The sequence below is a fragment of the Telmatherina bonti genome, assembly GCF_933228915.1.
Source record: "Telmatherina bonti genome assembly, chromosome: 21".
In the NCBI taxonomy this organism is placed as follows: domain Eukaryota; kingdom Metazoa; phylum Chordata; class Actinopteri; order Atheriniformes; family Telmatherinidae; genus Telmatherina; species Telmatherina bonti.
Genome location: NC_136630.1, coordinates 24,658,041 through 24,679,594, shown reverse-complemented (window position 1 = coordinate 24,679,594; position 21,554 = coordinate 24,658,041). Strand labels below are relative to the sequence as shown.

At 40.1% G+C, this 21,554-nt stretch overlaps 1 protein-coding gene across 1 annotated transcript in view; it reads right to left on the bottom strand.

Moving 5' to 3' along the window:
- cacna1g (calcium channel, voltage-dependent, T type, alpha 1G subunit) overlaps nt 1-21,554 on the bottom strand; it is a gene marked incomplete at both ends in the record, with an annotated part of 337,957 nt that overhangs the window by 66,359 nt on the left and 250,044 nt on the right. Inside the window, 3 exons of the mRNA XM_079261395.1 lie at nt 6,422-6,606; nt 9,298-9,366; nt 17,251-17,374. Coding sequence (XP_079117521.1) covers nt 6,422-6,606; nt 9,298-9,366; nt 17,251-17,374 — 378 coding nt within the window. The remainder of the gene's footprint in view (nt 1-6,421; nt 6,607-9,297; nt 9,367-17,250; nt 17,375-21,554) is intronic.

The window sequence follows — 21,554 nt, the reverse complement described above, 5'->3', positions numbered from 1 at the left end:
CCAACCAACAGACAGCAAAGTAGAAAAGGTAATGTTGATTGAAGTTGTTGGACTTGGTTTTGCTCTACAGTCTTTGGTGTGAAATAAGCTTTTTTGAAAACTATTCATTCTAAAAAATATTACTTTGTGACAGTTCTTATACTGCGAAACGTAAGTTTGGAGTAAAAATGTAGAAATATAAAGTTTTGGAGTTGGAACCTGGTATGTCCTGCGCTGTGACCATAGACTGCATATAAGAAGATGGATGTAGCCTCCGTGACATCACCCATAGGTTTCTGAAGAGCTGAATTGAAGCTCGGTGGGCGGTTCCTACCATCACCATCTTGGCAGAGGCATGTACATAGTCTCGCCCGGAAAATACATATGTGGGCAAAGAGGTGGAGCTGAGAGGGGGCCCATGAGAGTCATGGTGGATGATTGACAACTCCGAGCTTTCTGTAGCTAAAAGCTAACTGAGCAAACCTGGAGATAACAGGAGATAACCAGCTAACGGAGGTAAGCGGGCTATAGCTAAGTCACGTTGTTAACCGACTAAAAACCACGGTTGTTCGACGTTCTTCTTACTTGAAGCCGGAGATCGGGTACCTGTCAATCAAAAGGGGATGACCCCAAATATGCCGAACTTCGAGATTAGATTACCTTTAAACGGAAGGGTTAGAAAAAAAAAAATCACTCTCCCCACAGTTGCCATGAAGGTAAACCTGACCTATTAACCGATGTTTATTTCTGCTGTGGAGTTGGCCTTTTTAACATGGAGTGTATGGGGATTTGCTCTGCTTTGCAGCCCCTAGTGGATGAAGGGAGAACTACAGTTTTATCCACTTCCGCATAGGCTTCACTTTTAACTGCCGAAGGCTCCGTCCATCTTTCATATACGGTCTATGGCTGTGACCCAGCTCACAATGAATACTGCCATTACTATTGTCTGCTCTGGTAACAATAAAGCCAAAAGAATGAAGTGACACAAGAAACAAGCACTTTAGCTGCCCCGGAGACATCCTTAAGATAATTATATCATCATCAAGTGACAGATGAGCTCAACAGCTTACCCGACAGAGGTCGACCACAGTGGGAATTTATCAATAAACACAGTAAATGACCAGCTCTGACCTCACAACTGCCACAGAGCTGTTTGAATCAGGTCGCCTGCGATGAAGCCCCGAGAGCACGTCAGGTAGAATTAATGGACACACCGAGGTATAGTTTTCTGGGCTGCAGCTGAACAGTTGATAAGGTGTAGGTGACGCTGGGTGAAATAAAAGTGCCATTTGGTGACACAAGGTGCAAGCCTGCGGGGCCCTCCCTCAGGCCGGCCCTCATCTCCGGGTGTGCACTTGATAAATGACAGCAGAAGCATGTGTACGCGTGTGTGTATGCTCTGTTAAACAAAGCTGATGCATCATTCTGTCACATAAACACAGATGCTTTCCTGTGTAGCATGATGGCGCCACTAATATCTTTCAATGAGAAGCAAACTGTAACACACACCTGTGTACAAACACATGCACATATAAAAACTCAGCTGCTTGTTGCAATAAACACTCAAACACACACATACTGGTTAATGCTAACTCCTCATAAACTGCAGTAGGCGTCCTCCACCATTTGAACGTCGGTTGCCAAAGTAACAAACTGTCATAAATCAGCAGCTGCCGTTGATTTTGCACATAAATGATCGCTGATTGATACTTATTCCCACATCAGCATCAGCAGCACAGCGCTGCCAGAGGGGGGAAACGCAGACAACTCATAATTTAAACACAGTATGAGTGTGTGTGGCGCGATCAAACTGCGGTGAGCTGATGCTGAAGTTAATGCTGAGGCTTTATGCACGACTTTGCTGTGTCTGCTTTGTCATATTCTGGAGCAACAACAGCTTTTAACTGTATAGTTTCAGAGTTTTTGTGTTGCCGGCAGCACAAAAACTTTTGGGGTTCAAAGTGTTTTCTGCATGTTAAATCTTAGCAAAAGATGCTTTTTCACAGTTAGCCGGTTTAATTGGGACATGAAGGAGTGTTGTGGTGGAAATATATGCTTGAATCTCATAGGTCAATTTGAAAATAGTCCACAAGTCACAGTTCAGGAAGATTTTGTTTCACTAATGAGTCAATTTGTGTAACATGGCTTATTTTTGGTTATGTATACACACAACATTTCTGCTGTAAAGCTTTGTGAAATGGCGATGAAGTTAGTTTGTTGTTGTGGGGAATTTCTATCACTGAATTGTTATATTATTCATTTGGCTGCTGTGTGTCTGGGAGATGGAAGTGAAATGGTCACCACATGTTCATTGTTCTCAGAGGTGGGAGGTTTGTCGCTTCATGTCGGTTAATTCTCTCCCCATATCACAATTCGGGATATATACGGGAAAATAACAATGCAGGAAAGATGTTTCGAGGCCAAAATGGGATACTTGGCAGGTATGGGAAGTAGCATTGGGTGCATTTATCAGATATCTGATGACAACTATGTCATGGCAAAGCAAAATACAACTTTTCATAGATAGGAGCTGTTTATGAGAAATTTGTTACTTTAAAGTGTTTCTATGTAACTTTCTGACCTCAGAAATAAGTTTCTGACATCCATTATGGAGATTATTTGAGCCTTCATTGTCCTACAGTGTCCTTAGGTTAAGAAACGCAACGGACAACTTGCTTTTTAAAAAATTATTCCCGGTAACGTGTCACTTTGTGCAGCATTTTGTTTTAGGGCAGCACATCACACGCCAGCAACGGGATGTTAGTACACTGGCCATGAACATGCACAGAGGTTGATTCAACAAAGAAATGCAAGAAGAGATGACTAAGAATGGAGGTATATACAAGAAAGAAGGAAAGAAAGAGAGGCAGCATTGGGCTGACTTTTGCTAGCTGGAGAGAGCCCAGAAAAGAGACAGGAAGCAGATGGATGTTGTAGTAGCCGTTGTTAGGGCAGTGGGAATATCTGCCAAAAGTGCAGCAGTTTTGCTTTAATGGTTTACTGAACGGGGATGGGATGGGAAGAATGAAGACATCGTAAAGTGTAGCTAGCAGACTAATGAGTGGAATACGACTGATAAACCAAGCAGTGATCGACTGATCTGAGTCTGTCATCTGATAGGAAACAGTCAGCTTTAATCTTGTTCAGCTCTGCTGCAGTATTCAGTGGTAACCATTACAGAAACATAAAATTACCATTAAAGCAACTTAAGCTAATGTGGCTACTTCAGCAGCACACACAACTCAGTTCTCTCTGGGTTCTGGTCTCAACATACATCTCTTTGTAATCAGTATCTCTCTTAATCCCGGTCTTGTGCTTTTCCTTTACAGTTTCAATCTTTACAGCTTTAAAGAAACATGTGCAGATCAATATTTCATGTTAAACTTTAACTTGGCTGCTCTGCTTCCATCTGCATCACTACCAAAATGTATCTTTTTGAGTTTTTCAAACATATGATCCCAAAACATCTCTGTATTACTGCAATGCTTACATCGACATGCCTCCTCGAACCTCTAGCTACTTGATCACAGGTCTTTGGGGTGAGAAAATTTTGCAAAGCTCCTTCAGTGTGACTTTGCAAAGAAATACGAGTTTCGAACCATCTGTTCTTATCTGCAGCCATCTGCTGGTGTCACAGTCCTGCTGATGCTTCCCTTCGCTCAAACATCACAGAACATTTTTAGGTTTGCTCTTAAACATATTTAAATTTGAAATGAGGAACGATTCACTGGTTTCACAGGATTTCTGGACAAGCTCAAACTCTTGCTAGGCAAGTAAAAGTAAAAGACTCCATTTTGTTGCATACACTCAACTTATTCACTATTCAATTTTCACACACCCATAAATGTTGGCTGCTGAGCAGTTACTCAACAAGGACCAATTTCGCACCACAGTGGGGCGGCCAGAATAATCTCCAGCAGGGTTTTAATACCTCCGGTACATTTTAAACAAGTCATTTTGCCCAGTTACAGTCTGATTATTGTTGCCTTTAATGTTTCACTCACCCTGTTGAATTAAAAGCTAATAACTATCTCAAATACAATTTTATTGTATTGTTTTCTTGTAATTCATCTATAGCCTTAGCAGAGGAGGAAGTTAAGCTAGCCAGCTTAGCTCTGCTCTTTTTCTTTCCCTCCTCGCTGTCGGCCTGTTTCATAGTCTTCCAAACCTTTTACTTCTCTCAGCCGTTTGCATTTCTTTCAAAGTGAAGACATCACTGTCAAGAGACATGTTTGCCCTTTTACGACCTGCACTACAAATTCTGCCATGTCCTCCTGGATTTCTGTGTGTTTTCTTAATCTGACTGTAAAACCTTCCCTACACGACATTAATACAGAGTCAGCTTTGCTGCCATCAAGGAATTGAATTAGGAAGGCGAGCTGGCAGAGAGACTAACAGAGAGAAATCCACTGTGGGTAAAAAATCTGGTGCATCTTTTCACGTATTCAGTTTGTTACAGAGTCATCAGATTATGTTAGGAGGCCGTTCGCTTGAGAGCCCATTAATGCATTCATTAATGCCACATTAATATTTTACCTTGCAAAGTTCAGCTGACTATTTCCAATGCCAAGCAGCTCAATTAGTCCATGTGCAGAGGCTGTAAGACCCCCTTTTTGCCTCTTTTTATTCTCTTCTCTCTGCTCTCTCAATAAAGGTTACAAGAGCCAACAAAAACTTTACAGAAACAATTATATTCTATTATTTGAGCATTTTAAGTGAACTCTAGGACTGTGCATCACTTTCTTCTACAGTCCGAACAATAACTATCCAATAACTAAGGTCTCATAAAGATCTGCACAAGTGAAACAAAAGGGTTTTTTCCACCATTTTCAAGAACTTTTATGTCTCAGAATTTATTTACAATGGTGAAAAAATTCCCACTAATCTGTGTGATTTGCACTTCGACAACAGATTTTCAGAAAATGTATTCTAATCAGACTGATACGAATGAACCATTCATTTGATTCAGGTGTGTTGGGTAAGTGTTGCATCTAAAAGCTGCAGATCTTGGTAGAGGACTGTATTCGGGCACCCCTGACCTAAAGCAAAGCAAAACCTGTGTTTGTGGGTGAACCGAATCCCTTTTTGGACTTGAATCAGAATTTGTTTGCACATTTATAAAAGCCCAAATAAAACTGACTTTCACTTCAGAAAATTTTTGTAGCTCTGGGATTCCTCATGTTAAGATGCCTGATTTGCTTAAAAAGTCTAGCATCCCACTCCGGAACCGGGTTCCCAATCTGACCGAGTCTAGCAGACTCTCCTAGTGTGAAAGCACTCTTATATTCATAAAGCCCCTTTTGGCAAAACAATTTTTTGGCACAAAACAGCAGAACAAACATTCAAACATTTGATCAGCTGCTCAGATGGTGTGTGTACTTCAAATTGCTACGTATGCTGTAGATCAGGCGTGTTCAACTCGGTCCTACGAGGTCCGTAATCCAGCAGGTTTTCCATGTACTCTTGCTCCAACACAGCCGCCTCAATTTAAAGAGTGTTTGTGCAGAGCTTGATCAGCTGTTAGATCCATTTATTCTGATTCAGGTGGGTTGAAACAGAAATACATGGGAAACCTGCTGGACTGCAGCCCTCGTAGGACCAAGTTCAATAGCCCTGCTATCGAGTAAGCTTGTTTTTATCTGTCAACAAATGGGGAAGATCTTTCTAGTTTTTAAAAACTGGATTTTCACTTTATCCCGATTAGTTCACATTGTAGTTGTTTATCCACCTCATGCAGTAGCTATGGAAATCTGGGTACCCCTGAAAACTTCCTTCAGACGGCTGACTTTTGATGGAAGGACCCAGAAGGCGCTACCTGACATTTTTGTTGACACACACAAACATCCCAGTTTGAGCTCCAAACAAAAGTAATGCCTTGAAGGCAGCAGGAGCAAAAGTTGAAAAAGGCGGAATGACGAGAACGAAGGAATCCCCACGTTAAGTGGGTAAATTTGGTGGGTTGAAAATGAATATTTGATTTTTGTGCTCTCTCTTTGAGAAGTCTGATAAATATTCTAGAGAGGGCAAACTTGGAAAGCTCCTCGCCACGAGATGAAATGCTGAGCATGTGGATGTAAGTCAACTCAAGCATGAAGAGGCGTCCAAAAAGCTCCACATGCACACAAGCGAGCACATGCTGGAGCCAAAACTATGAGACCCAGCCTGAAACAACAACAACACACATATTTGGAGATGTGTGTATAAAAACACTCCCCAAATTGGAGATTTCCGCCTTATTTCCGCTCAAATAAACATTACTGTGCAAATCTGAGCTTGTGTATAAATGCTGGAACAAATTCCTACACACAAGCAGCCACAAAAATACACACATCTTCTAAGAAGGTGGCACATGTCAGGGCAGAGAAGACGCTCGGTTTGTTCCCTCTCTCACACAAACACAGAAAGTACATCATTTGTACTGCTCGTGGGAGAAACCACTTACCGTAGCGGTCTCAAAGTCCTCAGCAGCCTCAACACCCTGAGCATGCCCAGAATCTTGGTTCCCGAGTTAGAAATCAGAGACACCAGGATGTCAATGACAGAAATCATGACAAGCATCCCGTCCAGAATGTTCCAGCTGCTCCTCAGATAAGCCTTGTCCCCAAAGAACCAGCCCATGGCCACAATCTGCACAGAAAGAGGGGAAACTGAGCCATGGTACATTTACCACGTAGACTTGAGACACTATTTTTAGGCTGCATTGGATGTTTTTTACAGTGTGTTTCTCCAAAACAATGATGTTAAATTTCTGTAAAAGTCACATAAATGTCTTGTTGTCCCTTGTGCCGGGTTCTTTAACCTTGTCAGGGTTCATTGCTTATTTGGTAAAAAAGCTGCTTTCCAAGCCAGAGTGTAAAACCATACATTTTACTTTTGATTTATTCTTCCTGCCTGAAAATCAATTAGCATTTTAGCAAATAAGAAGATGGGCTAACTTGGTTTTGTCTTTCACCCACACTTATTTAATCTACCTAACCAATTATTTTTCTCCACTTCTAATGATCTGTTGCATCTGAAGTGATGCGCAGGGCTTGGGGCTAATTAGTGCATATTGGTACATACGACAACGCCAGTTCCTGAAAATGAAGACAAAGAAAATCACAATATGTAAGTTTTACATCTCATAAGACAATATTTTATTCACAACAGAACAAAAATAAAAAATATATCCAATGTTTTGGCCCAGTGTGTTTTGGTCCGAGTGAAAGATTCTCTGTCATTTTGTGGAATATTTGTCTTTTTTTCCCCCTTACTTCCCAATTAACCCGGAAGTAACCTTGATCACTTTAATGATTTAACCCTTTAATGGTTTAACAATCATATTTAATACATACAGTTTCTAAGACCTTTTGCATCACTTTGTGGTAAAACAATGCTGTAAATAATTTGAAATTGTCTCCTGCCCCCTTGTGGATACGTTTTGCACTGCAACAATTTGCCACGGTGATAAACATTAAATATACAAAAATGTTTACTCTCTGTTTGTTTTATTAAAGGGCCAAATAAGACATCAAATAAGAAAAAACTTTAATAATAAGAACTTTCTAACCATTTTTTCTTGAGGGTTAGATTTTAAAGGGTTAACTTATATCGGAACAACCAAAAGATGTTAATGTAAAGTATCGAAATCATGATGGCCCCATTCCAGTATGTGGTTTCTGTAGGAACAGAGACTGCAATCTCAGGAGCGTAGTACAAGGATCCTCAGTTTTAATGTCTCCTTTTGAACTTTGTTCGCATGTCATTTATTCACAATTTTAACTTTTGCTTTGCAATTTTACAATTGTTAACATGCTAAAAAAGTTAGCGTAAAAGTAAAGGTCAGGGTTGTTATTCTCTCATTGTACTCAGTGTGAGCTGTTTATTACTCATACTCTTACTCATTTGTCCTTCTATGAGGCAGCTATTGTGAAAAATGAAACTTCAATAAGAAATTTAGTATTTTGAGACATTACTGTACACCAAGAACTCCTGCATCCAGCTGGACTGTTGGACTCTTCCCCTGCACACAGAGATTCCTCCTTATTTTCCTGTTTTAATGATATTATACACTCTAGATGCATGGATCTTTAAAGTCTTCACAACTTTACATTTGAGAACATTTTCATGAAATTATTTTACGAAGATTGGTGACCCTCTGTCTGTCTTTTAATCTGAGAGGCTCTGCTTCTCTGAAATGTCTTTATATACCCAGCCATGTTAATGACCAGCTGTTAATTTGCGTAAAATACTTTTTCAGCTTTTAGTTGCCACTATTCCAACTAAACCCAACTGACTAAAGATGAATCAAAATTTTTCATGAAGGGGTAAAATATTTCACTTTCAACATCTGAAGTGTTGTGGATGTTCTGTTGGGAATAAAATATGAAAATCTTTGCATTCTGGTTTTATTTACATTTTACACACTTTCTGAACTTTCTTAGAATTGGACTTGTAATAATTAGAGATGTGTATTTACAGTATGGGCTAAAAAACAATGTCTCACCAAATACGTGGTAGAGTTGTCACCTTCTGCAGACTTAATCTAATAACCCTCATCAGGAAGACAAAGTGTTAATTGTTCAATTATAAGGTTAGGATGAGGTCAGAAGTTGGGGTTAAGTCAGAAGCAGCAACTGCTAAGGCTTGGAAAATGAGACACTTCTGTGGTAATTTCTCTGAAATTACAGAAACATGAAAGTGTGTGTGTGTGTGTGTGTGTGTGTGTGCATTAGCCCTACATTTCTGAGTGATTGGGACCAAAAATAGAGACACAGGCTTTGAATGGGTGACACCCATGAACTTTCCTCCCTTCTGCCTCCGCTCGCCACTGCCCACGCCTTGCATGGACCTCCATTCAAAGCCGAGCCATTTGAATATGGGTGAGACAATCCTCCTCCTCCTCTGCATGCACGCCTCTCTGCCGAGCTTCTCGTTCTCACCCCCTTTTCTCTCAATTTTTCCTTTTCATGTCGGCGCAGCACACTTTGCAGGGCATCAGGGACATTATATTTTCTGTACAGCCATAGTTCGGTCTGGGTTTTTCCATCTTAGGCGAAATCTTTGCCTTATGAACTAAACCAGACGTTTCAAGTCTGGTTTCCCTTCAACGATTAGTCTCAATGTGAGGCGGCCAGTGTTTTATTACAGAAGCACAACAAGCTAAATATTTTGAGGGATAAGAGCTGATTACAGCTTAAGTGAGTCAGATCCATCATGGATCACTTCATGGAAGAATGCAAAACTAAAAACACACTCTGGTATCACAACTGACCAACAGGATTTAGGAAATAAGCAATTAGCTAAGAGTATTTGACTTGAATTCTGTGAATGACTCACCTTTACGGTCATCTCTGCCACAAATATTGCCGTGAAGATGTAGTTGGACAGCGTCAAGAAGATCCGTTCCTGCACAACACAAAACACAGCCGCAGTCCTGGTTGAGTGCAGGTAATTCTCATCATTTTCTTTACAGGCATATTTTTCTACTGAGTTTGCATCTAAACTGATCCAGTGTGTAGCTCAATAATGCATGAGGCTGTTTTCCCCTTATACTTTATCTGAGCACATCTTTGTAAAAACACTATTGCACTCTCTAATGATGCCTAGCAGGCAGAAGGTTTACTCCTTATTAAGGCAGCATGAAATATTAAAGCGGACATTTTATGAAGAAGAAATTCACTTTTTCTCAGGTTGAAAGCATATAATTAGGTGTCTAAAGTAACTAATAATCAAATAACCCATAAGTAACGTAACACAGTCACCTTGTTTAGGGTTGCTTTGCTCTGAAAATATGATTTACTGAGTGGTTCAGATTAAAAAGTCAATGTTGGTAATGAACTCATGGCAGCTTTTCCATCTTTATCTCAAATAGATTCATAAAATAATAATAAATTCACTGTATGTCAGTTGGAAGATGAACTAATTTGCTTTTTGCTTTGCAATCAAAAGCAACAGCTCAGCAAAATTTAAACAATGTTTTGATCTGGACTCGGAAATCTGACATCTTATCGGCATTTTAACAGCACTTCCAGAGCTACAAAATTACTTAAAGTACTCCAAACGGGGTCAGTTTGTCAGGATGGGTGATGATTGTGCCAGTACCAACAACCTTTGGTCAAAATGCCGGTGAGAGAGCAGAATATTTTAAACAAAACACCAATCGTGTATTTTTCAATCAGTTTGATCAGTGCTAGTTTGGACTTTGTGGGTTAATGTGAGCTCTCATGTTGAATGATCCCCTTAATCCCTAAAAGCTACAATAAATAGAGGTGTAGTCATGTGGTATTTGTACTGTCCTCTGCTACTGCAAGTGTGGAAAAATAAACAGCCTCACCACATATTTTCTGATCAGACTGGTGTGTGTGATAGTCTGAGTTTGGTTTGCAGTGTGAGCTAATGTGAGCTTTCTGGTTGAGTGTCCATGAATGGTTCACCTAATCCTCTAAAACTGCTGTGAAAAAGGACTTCAGGGCCTTGCTCAGGGGCGCAGTGGTTCTGTTGAACAACTCACCTACCACTGTGTACTACAGACGTTTCACTAATGGATACCACATATCATGGAGCTTTAAGGTTTACTTTGAATTAAAGATCACTTGCTCATCACTGTGTATTGTACAAATGTGTTGGATGGACCTCTTTGCCTATACAAAGGTTAAAGCTTGTTAAAAGTTCCACAGAAATTGATAGCAAGGAAAAACAATATTATGGTCTGGTCAGCTCAAACTTAACGAGAAGCTTTGTCTCCAGTGGGACGGGGATTAGTGTGGGAATATTTGTATTTTTATTTGCAATTAACAGCTGACCAGATTATTTCATATTTAACAAAAAATGCTGTCAGTGGAAGTGATGGGATTCTGCATGCGGCAGTGTCAATGTCTTTAAATGCCATGTGTTGTCTACATTTTTTGCTTACCATCTCGGTCAGCTGTTAATTAAAACTGTCCTTGCAAGCTTGCGTCAGCGCTAACCACACTCTCCTCATATGTCTGATCAGTCTCACAATACTTCTTGGAACCCCACAAGAAGAAAGTTCTGCTCGGCTGTTGCATCGAGAAGCTGCAAGATGTTCCCAATAATATCCCAAAGAAAAACTGCTGTAATTCTGTTCTTGTTACCTCGAGAACAACAAAAACGTTCTCGCTTCTCACAGACTATGTAATCGGCTTTACAGCCTTAAGACATATTTTGATTTACAGAGCTGCTGGTGGTCTATTAGATGCCTACCTTTCAACTCTTCTCCAACTGAAGAGCTCAAGACCAAACAATCTTTGCTCACGGGAATTATTATTATTATTTTTAGTCCAAGCGTGCAAACTGAGATGGGAAAAAAGGCTTTTTTTTTGTTTTGTTTTGTTTGTTTGCTGCTCCCTGAATAAACTGCAGACAGACTTAAACCATGACCTGGTCTCATTAAAGGTTTTTAAAGAAATGTTGGGTCTGTTTGTAAATGTTCTGCTTGATTTAGGCATTTTAAATTATTATGTATGTATTTATTTTTTGTCCTTATCTTGTTTTTAAACTGTTAGCCAGTTAATTGTGTTTTGTTTTGTGTCGGTGTGTTTTTAAAAATTTTTTTTAACTGCTTCGCGACTTGACCATGGCACTTTTGGAGATTTTGATCTCATTGAGGCTCTTACTGGTTAAATAAAAGTTAAATAAAAAGAAAAATTACAAGGAAACATTTAATATTAGCATACTGAAAGAGCATACAATAGATTTTTATGACTGAAAGCCCAAGCTGGAGCCCAAACTGTTCACATGAACCACACCAGCTTATTGCAACTAAGTGCATTTCTCTCTTTCCTTTTTCTTTTCTATTGTTTTACCAATGCATACAATTCATCATGTCCTGGAAATTAGTTGGCGGGACACAGTTTACATCCACATTTGCTATTTTTCTTTAAAAATGTTTATAAATGAAGTTACAATCACAAATAAACTGCTTTTATCAGCTTAATATGAAAACAAATATGCCTCTATTTCATCTTACAAATGACGAAAGCTTAAATATGGTTAAAGTAGTGTGTATTTTGAGAGTCGTGTGGCTATAGATGCATTGTTTTTATATTAAAGTCATTTTTTCTAACAAGCACCAAGCTTGTTAGACTTCCATGAATATAGAGTGAAACTACTGCTCTCTCATGCTTTGCTGTTGCTTGGGGCAGCGTGCCTCCATGGTGTATGTGCATCCCAGATAGAATAGGAGTCTATTCATTGAACTAAACAAGGTCTGAGGAAAGAAAACAAGTACGCTAGCGAGAATAAGGTCCCTTCACTGACTGCTTATTTTCTCAACTCCCCCTCTGCCTGAGGAGACTTGACCCTGCTCCGACTATGCATGTGTGTGAGTGTCTGTGGATGTAGGTGGGTGCCTTTCCCACGGCCTCCAACTATCACCATACATGCTCTGAGGAACACAAAATCACATGCATACACAACAGAGATGGCAGCCCTACAGCGATTTTTAGTCTCTGGGAATATCAAGCATGACATCACTGGAACTGGACTGTAGAAGACTGTAGACTGTCCATGAATTCCAGTCCTGACAGCAGCCATTCTTGTCTGTCTCCGGAAACATGGTGCATATTTTTATTCATTATACACTAAAACAAACAATACAATTTCAGGGGCAGCAGCGTGAAAATTTACCAGGTCAATAGTCAGACTCCGAACATGTAATTCACTTTCTGGCACTGTATGATAATATTAGCTTTGTATTTTGTACTTAGCTCTTAAGACCTAAGTTTAACTTTTACAGATATATTTATTAATAACACTACACTTTCACTGTTGGCTAAACATAAAGAATTTGTTTACATAGCCTGTTCACACGAAACAGACATAAGTTAGGTCCTTGTAATTGTGAGCAAAAATGGACTAGTTTAGCTAACCTGCACAATGTTAGCATCATTACTCAGTTTTTACATTAATATGTTTCCTTTTTTAACGGAGATACATTAGCAATGCTTTTTAAAAATAAAAAAAAAAAAAAAAAAAAAAAAAAAGCTAAAGCAATAACTTTAGCTGCATAGTAAAGAATTCATTACCCAAAGACTAAACTGTATGTAGTCTTGTCAACTACAGCTAACATCTGTTAGCTGTAGCTTGTTATCAAGTTACCCAGCTATTTGAGCTGTCACTGTAAGTGAGAAAGGAAGGCTACCCATGGTACAAAATTGCCGATGCAAGTGAGTTTTAGGTGTGTACATTAGTGTGTGTGATTGCGCAGTGTCCTGTACAGACAGTGTGTTCAGACAGGTTTAGATTTTTGTGCCTAAAGTAAAGTTTTAAATGGTGCTTTTAAATGTTGCTAGTAAACATCTAAATGCCTACATACATATACATTGCACACGCACATTTTTGCAATATTATTTCTAGTATTATTTCACAAAATCACAACCCACATGAACTAAGGACTGTACTTTGATTCCCGGTCTATATAAAAAAAGTTAAGAAGTGACAAACGTCTTACTACTCCCCCATGTATTTCACAGGCTTCTGACTGTAACAGATAAAACTAACATTCTGTTCAGGCAGATAAAAAGGTGCCATTGCTGCTTTTCTTATAGTTTTGGCTAAACAGAGGATCCAGCAGCCAGAAAAACTTAGCAGGCGTCGTACTGGCTAAAAGGTGCTAGATGTGTACTACCAACACCATTTTGGAAAAAAGGGTGGTTAAATATGCCTGAAAAGTCCATTAGTCTATCAACAAGGTTTCACTTGAGGCCTGTATTTTGAGATTGATAATGTGCAGCTTCATGTAAAATTCACTTTCAGAGCCGTTCCCATTTTAACCAGTCACCTTAACTGGACAAGGCCAAGCTAGTTCCTCTACTTTGTGTGCAGTGTTTGCTTCCTCCACGGTGTGTGTGTGTTTATTATTAGCTGAAGGCTGAAAGAAACAGAGTCTGACAGACAGTGACAGCAATCATAAAACACTTCTCTGTTGCCTCCATATTCCTCATCTAGAGTGCCAGTGTTGTTTTTTCCCAGTTCGACGCCTGGCATCTCGTTTGCTTCACTACAGCTAAAGGGAAACACGAGCCATAAGCCATAAGGATTTGTCTCAAGCTCAACCTGGTTTCAAGTATCGCTGCATCGAAGGTGAAAACTAAAAGAAATGCTTACTCGGTACAACAATACAGAAAAATTCTCTGCAGGTCGCTTGCAATGGCATCCTCAAACAAAAGCAGCAAAAGTTTAGAATAAGGGCGAATTTTGCTTCTAAAAAGTGTCACCCCACATGTCAGAAAGCTTTCCTCGGTCCTGTGTGCCGCGCCTTCCTATCTCCTCTATCTTAAAGTGGAAATGAAACAGTTCAGCAAACTAACATTATTTACTAGTCCCAGTCATAATCTCATCGATAATAATATTTCAAACGTGACAAATATTAACATATACAAGAAAACCGCAGATTAGTTTTATCTCATGTAGCAAGAGCGCCGCCATCTTGCAGTACCATAAACGGTGACGTCACGGGGTTGGTTGGTTCTTTGGCTGCGAGCTGAATGAATCTATTCTAACTAAAGCAGTAACACAGTTAATAAGAGTGGTACAATGGAGGACGAAACTGAAAGACTGAGTGAATATAATAATCCCATTGCCTACGCTTTTGAGCCGATACGCCGGGTGAGTCGAGCAGTGATGAGGAGGGAGGAGGAAGATGAGGAGCCGGTGCTTCTCTATGGGGCGGAGCGGGTCGGCACTACCACCTGGTGTAGGTGTGGCTGCTGTTCTGCGATGCCCACAATAGTGGAGTCGATCTGCTGCCAAGAGGCTGACTTAGACCATGTCTTGCGCGGTAAATTGTGCATAACTGAAGTCCGCACGTTTGATCAACTGTGCCGGGAGATGGACGTGTTGGAGGTGGCCATGCTATCCCTGAAGGATGTCCGAGTGGAGACACTGGAGCGTCCGGTTAACAGCGGCTAACTGTTAGAAAAGCTAGCTAATGTTAGTAATCACTGGTGGTTTCATCTCAAATAAAATAAATGGTGCAGTGAAACAGTAATATGATGGAAAAGATGCAACAATATTTCCACTTGCAATTAGCGAATAAAACGTCTAGATTTATTTTGCTCCCGGCTAACGCTGCTAGCTAATGACTAGCTAAACATTAGCGTTAGCTAACAATAACATTAGGAGCTCGTCTAAAGTGTGAAGTTGTTTCCTGCTGTCAAAACATTTTTAGTGTATAAAAACTGTACTTTTGTAAATAAAGTTTAAAGATTAAAAAAAAACCTTTAAGTTAAATTTATATTAGCTTGTTGAACAAATACAAACAAGACTCTGGGCCAATCTGAGGGTTTTTCCTCTTCAGTGCAGCCAACCAGCGCAGAAGCACAGTTCTACTTTTTAGCGGAAGTTTGTTAAAATGAACTGTTTTGCCCTCAGCCTGAACTCGTAAAACATCATTTTTACACCTGGGAGCAATGCAGTAGTGCCCCCCCCCCCCCCCCCCCCCCCCCCCCCTCCTCCTCTTCTCTTTTGGTTCACAAGTCTCCATTGTTTACTCTGTTGTCTCTCTTAATTTGATGCGTACAACGGGACTCTCATCAGGACCGCGAAACCAACCAACCCCGTGACGTCACCGTTTACGGTACTGCAAGATGGCGACGCTCTTGCTACAAAAGATAAAACTAAACTACGGTTTTCTTGTATATGTTAATATTTTTCACATTTGGAATATTATTATTGATGAGATGATGACTGAGTCTAGTAAATAATGTTAGTTTGCTTGATTGTTTCATTTCCACTTTAATGCCATGTGGAGTGAATGACGTGGACGCTGAAAAATTGGATTGAAATACTCTTGTTACTGATATACAGTATAATTCAATTTAAAGTATTAGACAGTGATGTATTGTCCCGTGGCTCAATTACAAATAATAAATCATAATAGATGGTATAATCATCCTCAATCATTCCCACTCAGCAACAGGATGACAGTATCCAGGCAACCCTGAGTACCAAACCAAAACAGCTTTAGACTGCATGCCAAATGCAAAGTGGCTGACATAACTTCCAGGGCAATAAACTCATTATTTAGCTTACAATCCACACTAAAATGCTGTTACTGAAACACTTCATCTCCGTGACAATGACTACATTTCTGTTGAGGGAATATAGCATGTCTCTTGTCAAGCTGGCGCGGAGGTTGATGTAAAGCAGGTGCTTTAAAAGGGTTGCAGAGGAGTGATAAATTATACATGTTTGGTTGTTGTACAGCAGGCCTGGCCAGAATGACCGAGTGGAAATCAATTCACAATCGGCTTCATTAATACAAAACAACTCAACAGGGACGAACAAATAGCAACGTGCGAGGACCACACGGGCAAAGGAGATCTGAAGCGATGAGCGTCACAGCCCCAACCTGGTATGACTGCTTGTTCCTTTGTGTCTCGTGGCCCGCTGCGTCATGCATTTCCATCTTATTTCCATAACGGTCTGCAGGCACAGGCTGGACACGATGGAGACAGCAACCAAAATAAACGTGCACCTGAGAACCTCAATGCTGGATTGCTTGTTGCACTAAGTGGTGTGTAGCTACGACTGTTTTTCAGTGCACAGAAATAATGAGGGCTCAGTCCATCAGCGTGGGTGATTAAAATGGGATGGCCTCCATTTGTTAAAACCTTTCCTTTCCTGGACGTTAGCCATGTTTGCTACTCACACGTAATTGAATCAATTACAGCGCTGTGCTGTCTCGTCCGTGTTTTAGTCACAAATCGTTCCAGTGATCAAACCGCAATTAGGTCCATCTCCGAAACACCTCGCTCAGTAAAAGCAAGAGAAGGAAATGAAGGGGGGATCAAACCGCGATAATTTCTTTGTCTATGCATAAAGCTGTGGGCTGAATCTGCAAAAGATGCTGAGCAATCTGTGTGTGTGTGTGTTTGTGTGTTGCTGCAAGGCATTCAGTCAGTCTTGCTCAGTTTGGAGGGATACTGCATGGTAGTAATGATGCAGTCCAGTACTTGCAGATCCAGCAGTATAGCACATATTACTGAGAGCTACAGGCTCCTTGTCGAACAGGAGTGTTTCCCTGCTTATGCAGTGTTCTGCCCCATTTCTCTGCAGAAGAAGAGCTGAACCTGCGGATGGGTATTGTTTTCTTTTAATCCTCCATCTCTCCTTTCTGATCAGTCCTACACACACTTCACTGGAGGCTCCGTAGAAAGACACTTTTTGTCAGTTTTAGTCTGTTTGCCACTGAAAACTGACATGCAAACATATAGAGGGTGCTGATGTTTACGGGCTGAAATACACACAGCATGTTGTAACACTCACAGCGCTGCTGGGATCGATGCGAGGCCTCTCCATGGCGATGGTGATGCAATTGAGAAAGATTATGACCAGCACGACGTGGTCAAACATCTTGTGGGTGATGATCTTATTGCACAGAATCCGAAACCTGACAAACAAACAGAAAAGTTACTTTCAGTTCGACTGGAAAATATGCAAATATTTACTGTGCAGCTAAAAGGTATGAAAGGAAATTCAGTGAACCATGTTTCAGTTTTAATAAAAATCTGTTGTGCTAACTGCAGACGGGGTCAAAGTGCATGAAGTGGGGATTTTTTTTAGAGTTTTTTGGCTGCAGTTGTCCTTATTTGACAGTATTTGTGTTCAAAAAGAGTAGAAAAAGATTCAAATCTGTTCAGGCAGCATCAGCAGCCTCCATACACGCAGGGAAGCTGCTCCAGAAGTTGATTCATTCCAATTCAAATTAAAAATAAAACTTTATTTGTCAATGAAGGGAAATTGGTGGCACACAAAGTAGTTATTAGGAAACAACACGGAACAGGACAGACAAAAGATAACTATGGAAAAAGTGGGGCTTAGGTATGGTGAAGAGCAATGAAGCCAGTAATTTAGAATATAAAAATATAGAGTAATTAAATATGTAAAGCAGGAATAGGATTAGTATATTACACTATAGTAAAACTACAGCGCAGTATAACACATTAATGTAGTGTTATATAATATAAATGCAATGTGTTTAATAGTGCAATAAGCTGCGCCATGGTATGCTGAGCAGTAAACTATAAATCATGTACAATAAGTACACCATAAACTTTGCCGACGTAACAGCTGGACTACAGAAGTACATTGCAGTGTGGAGTTGAACGTTGAACAAAAAGAAAAGAAACATTAAAACCATTGTAAAATCAGATATTTTAGGCAGCAACAATCACACAAAAATGAGTGTTCCATAAAACACGTCTGTTTTTATTTAGCAGAAAAAGACTTTTTTCGTCCCAGTTTCGGTTCCCAAAAAGCTGTGACTTGGTTCAGTTTAAAACAGCTCAATTTATGTTCAAAGTTCAAAGTAATAAGATGTTATATAATATACAAAAGATGTTTAAAGACAGAGCTGTTGTGTACAATCTGAGAGGTAAAGCTGTGTTCCAGAAACCATACGCACGCTCCGCCCTAAAAAGCAGATGTGTTTCCATTTATGCAGAAACTTTATGGAATGGACTAAGTGATGATTTAAAATGAAGTAATAATATTTTCCAGTTTTAAAAAAATGTACAAGAAATTATTGGACAAATATAAAAAAGAAGAAAATTCATAATTTATTTTGCTGCTTTAAACTTTGCTTTCTGACTTTTGGTATGAAAAGGTTAACATATAACTGTGTAATAACTGTAAATAAGGAGTAGTATTTAAATAAGCCTTGGGCTTCCTTCTGCTCCTACCCAAACAAGGTATAATACACAATGGTACGAGCTTGTTTTGTACTGTATGTGTTTGAGATAAATAAATAAAAGAAAAAGCTTTCATGTGAGTAAATTCTGTACTTTTGCTGTGTTTTCACCAAAATAACCATTGGACTATTGCATCAACTTTCATATTTCAGTGCCATGTTTTACACTGTCGTATCTTTTTCTGTGTATTCCGCTGGTAAAAAAGCATCATGTAGTATAAAACACACACTCCAACTAAACCTCTCAGCTCAGCCACATTCCAGCAAACAGAACCTTCCATCACAGGCTGCACAAGAACAATTACTGAAACACACTTTACAAGCAATGAATGAGCTTTTTCTCACAGTTTCCTGAACAGTAAGTCTATGATGAACTACTGTAGATTTTGGCACCATTAATTACGCCTGACTTTCATTAGACAACATGAAAAGGTTCAGTTCGCGACAACAGAGTGGAAGATGGAGGGCGGGCTTGTTATATATGGCAGCGGAGGGGATTAAACTGTGAATCAAATCAGCTTTGAAGGCTCATGTGGGTCTAAGTGTGCAGCAGGGGACGATATTGTGAGGCTCAGATCTGGATTTTTGGGCTTTATTTGGCAATATAGACATCATTTTGTCACCACTCGCTGAGTCTGCGTGCATGTGTGTGTGTTTATGTGCCATCTGACTGTGCTTATTTATACATTACAGTAAGATAATTCCGCTTTGATATCTGGATGCCTGAGCCTCAGTGCTTCAGGCTTTGTGTTTTCCTCAAGCAGCGAAGGAGGGAAAGGTTCCGGCTGCTAATCAGAGGTTTGACGGGCAAATATCTGAATGTGAACCTCTGTCGAGTTCAAATCGTTCACAAACACACAGACGAAACTCAAGCCGAGCTTACGCTCCTCGGTCAGACCTCAGGTTTTAGAAACTCCCGTCCGTCCCTGTCAAAGCTTCGGATGCATCCGAGCAAACATTTTGACAAGTGTTTGAAGCGTTACTCTGCCGTGGTATTTACTGACCTTTTGAGTTTTCTAGCATCAAAAATTCAACTGTTCCTCCATGACAGCTGACATAATTGACTTAAATATTGACTGCAGTTAGTTTTATGCTTCTGAAATGCCACAAAGAGTTTCCAAACACTCTTCTCGCATGCAAAGCTTCAGATATTTTCCTTTCCGTGTGTTTTTTATTACAGTTTGTCAGCTTTTTAATGTACCGATCCCTTCTCTTCCTTTTCCTCTTCATTTCTAGAAAATGTAACGTGGGATATGCAAGTGCAGCTTGTCTGCAGACATTTTCTTGAACCTCTGAATTGTTTCTTCCCTTAGTTTCACATCTCCTAATGACCACAGCGACTGCGTTGCAGTATTCCTGCAGCAATCCTCAGCTGCAACAGAACCCGCACAAATCACAAAAGGCAGGTTGAGGTGAACGTGGGTCCATGAGAAAGCCAGACACCCGCCGAGCTGCTGTCTCTTCGTGTGATTTGTGAGCGCAGGCGGGTGTGTGTGGCGGTTCGAGGGCCAGAACGTGGGCGCCACACAGAGCCGTGACACTCGCAGCATCGGCTAGATCTTGCAACCCGCTGCGACTGAAAGTCACCAAGTAATCCGGTTCAAGCCAAACTCCTTCAGTGTCCTCAGTGCTCTGACAATAACAGCCCACAGGGAGCTTTTTTCTAATTAACCTTTTTCCCCAACTTACACAGCGGACACAAAACAAAAGGAGACAAATCTGGAACTTCTGGAAGGGCTCAGATTCGTAGATGGACCGAAGCTCTTAGAGTCATGATTCCCTCTGAAATGACTTCTGGCATCTGAATCTGAACTGAACAGAGAATTGCATAAAGACAACTTTCTGATCTGCTTAAAGAACACAAACCTGTGACCTATCTCACTTTATCATTATGTTCAAACTACCGACGTGTTGCTGTGTCATTTATTTCGGCTTCAAACTTCAGCTTTCATTGACACTAAGAAGGCAAAGAAAGAAAGGCTTTTTTTGTATAAATGCCTAACTGATGACATAACTGAACTTTTTTAGCTTTGACCGCTGGATGATGAAAAGTTTAGTAGAAAATATTCTGCAGAGGATCAACTTAATGCGAGGTCAGAGAAGAGACTGATACCTGTTCAGAGTAATGGCTGAAAGCAACAGACAGAGGCTCTAACGCCATGTTTGAGTCTGATTCAGGTTTACAGACTGAAGGAAAACTTATTTCAAAGTTTTCTAGACAGATGCAGATGTGTGTGTTAATGCAGCAGACAGATGGAGTTGTGCTGGTTCATTAATGGACACGGTCCCCACTTCAAGTCAGGCCCCAAGCAGCGAGGAGGCAAACGCAAAGCTCTTGTAAGAATGAAACTACTGAGATCTGGTGGCTTTACTATCAGGAGTTTGGTTGCAAAAAGTCCAGAAGTTCACAAAAAGCGTAGAGCTGTCATCCGCATAATAAAAAGTTTGGGCCTTATAACGTTATAACGTGATTAGTTTTATTGTAAAAATGTGGAAGATGGATGGATGGATGGCACTTGAATGCAGCTAAGATGATGTAGTTTGTGTTTATAGCGATTCTCGTGCCGCTCTAGTTTCAATCAGAAATTATGCCGCGTCATGGGAATCGGACTCGGACTCATTATCCTTCTGTACAGACCCATGCCTTTTAAAACTGTCCTTAAAGTATGCATACCTATTAAAATGTCATCCAAAGTTTTCCAAAGAACCAAAATTTCACAATGTCTCCACCCAGTTATGAAGAAAACCTCTATCAAGTCCCGTAAATGAGCCATTTGTGATCCACACACAATTTCCTCATCTAAAGTTGAAAATGACCAAGTTCGCATTTTCAGATACGTGATATGTTTCACGTTTTTACAATAAACTTATTACGTTATAA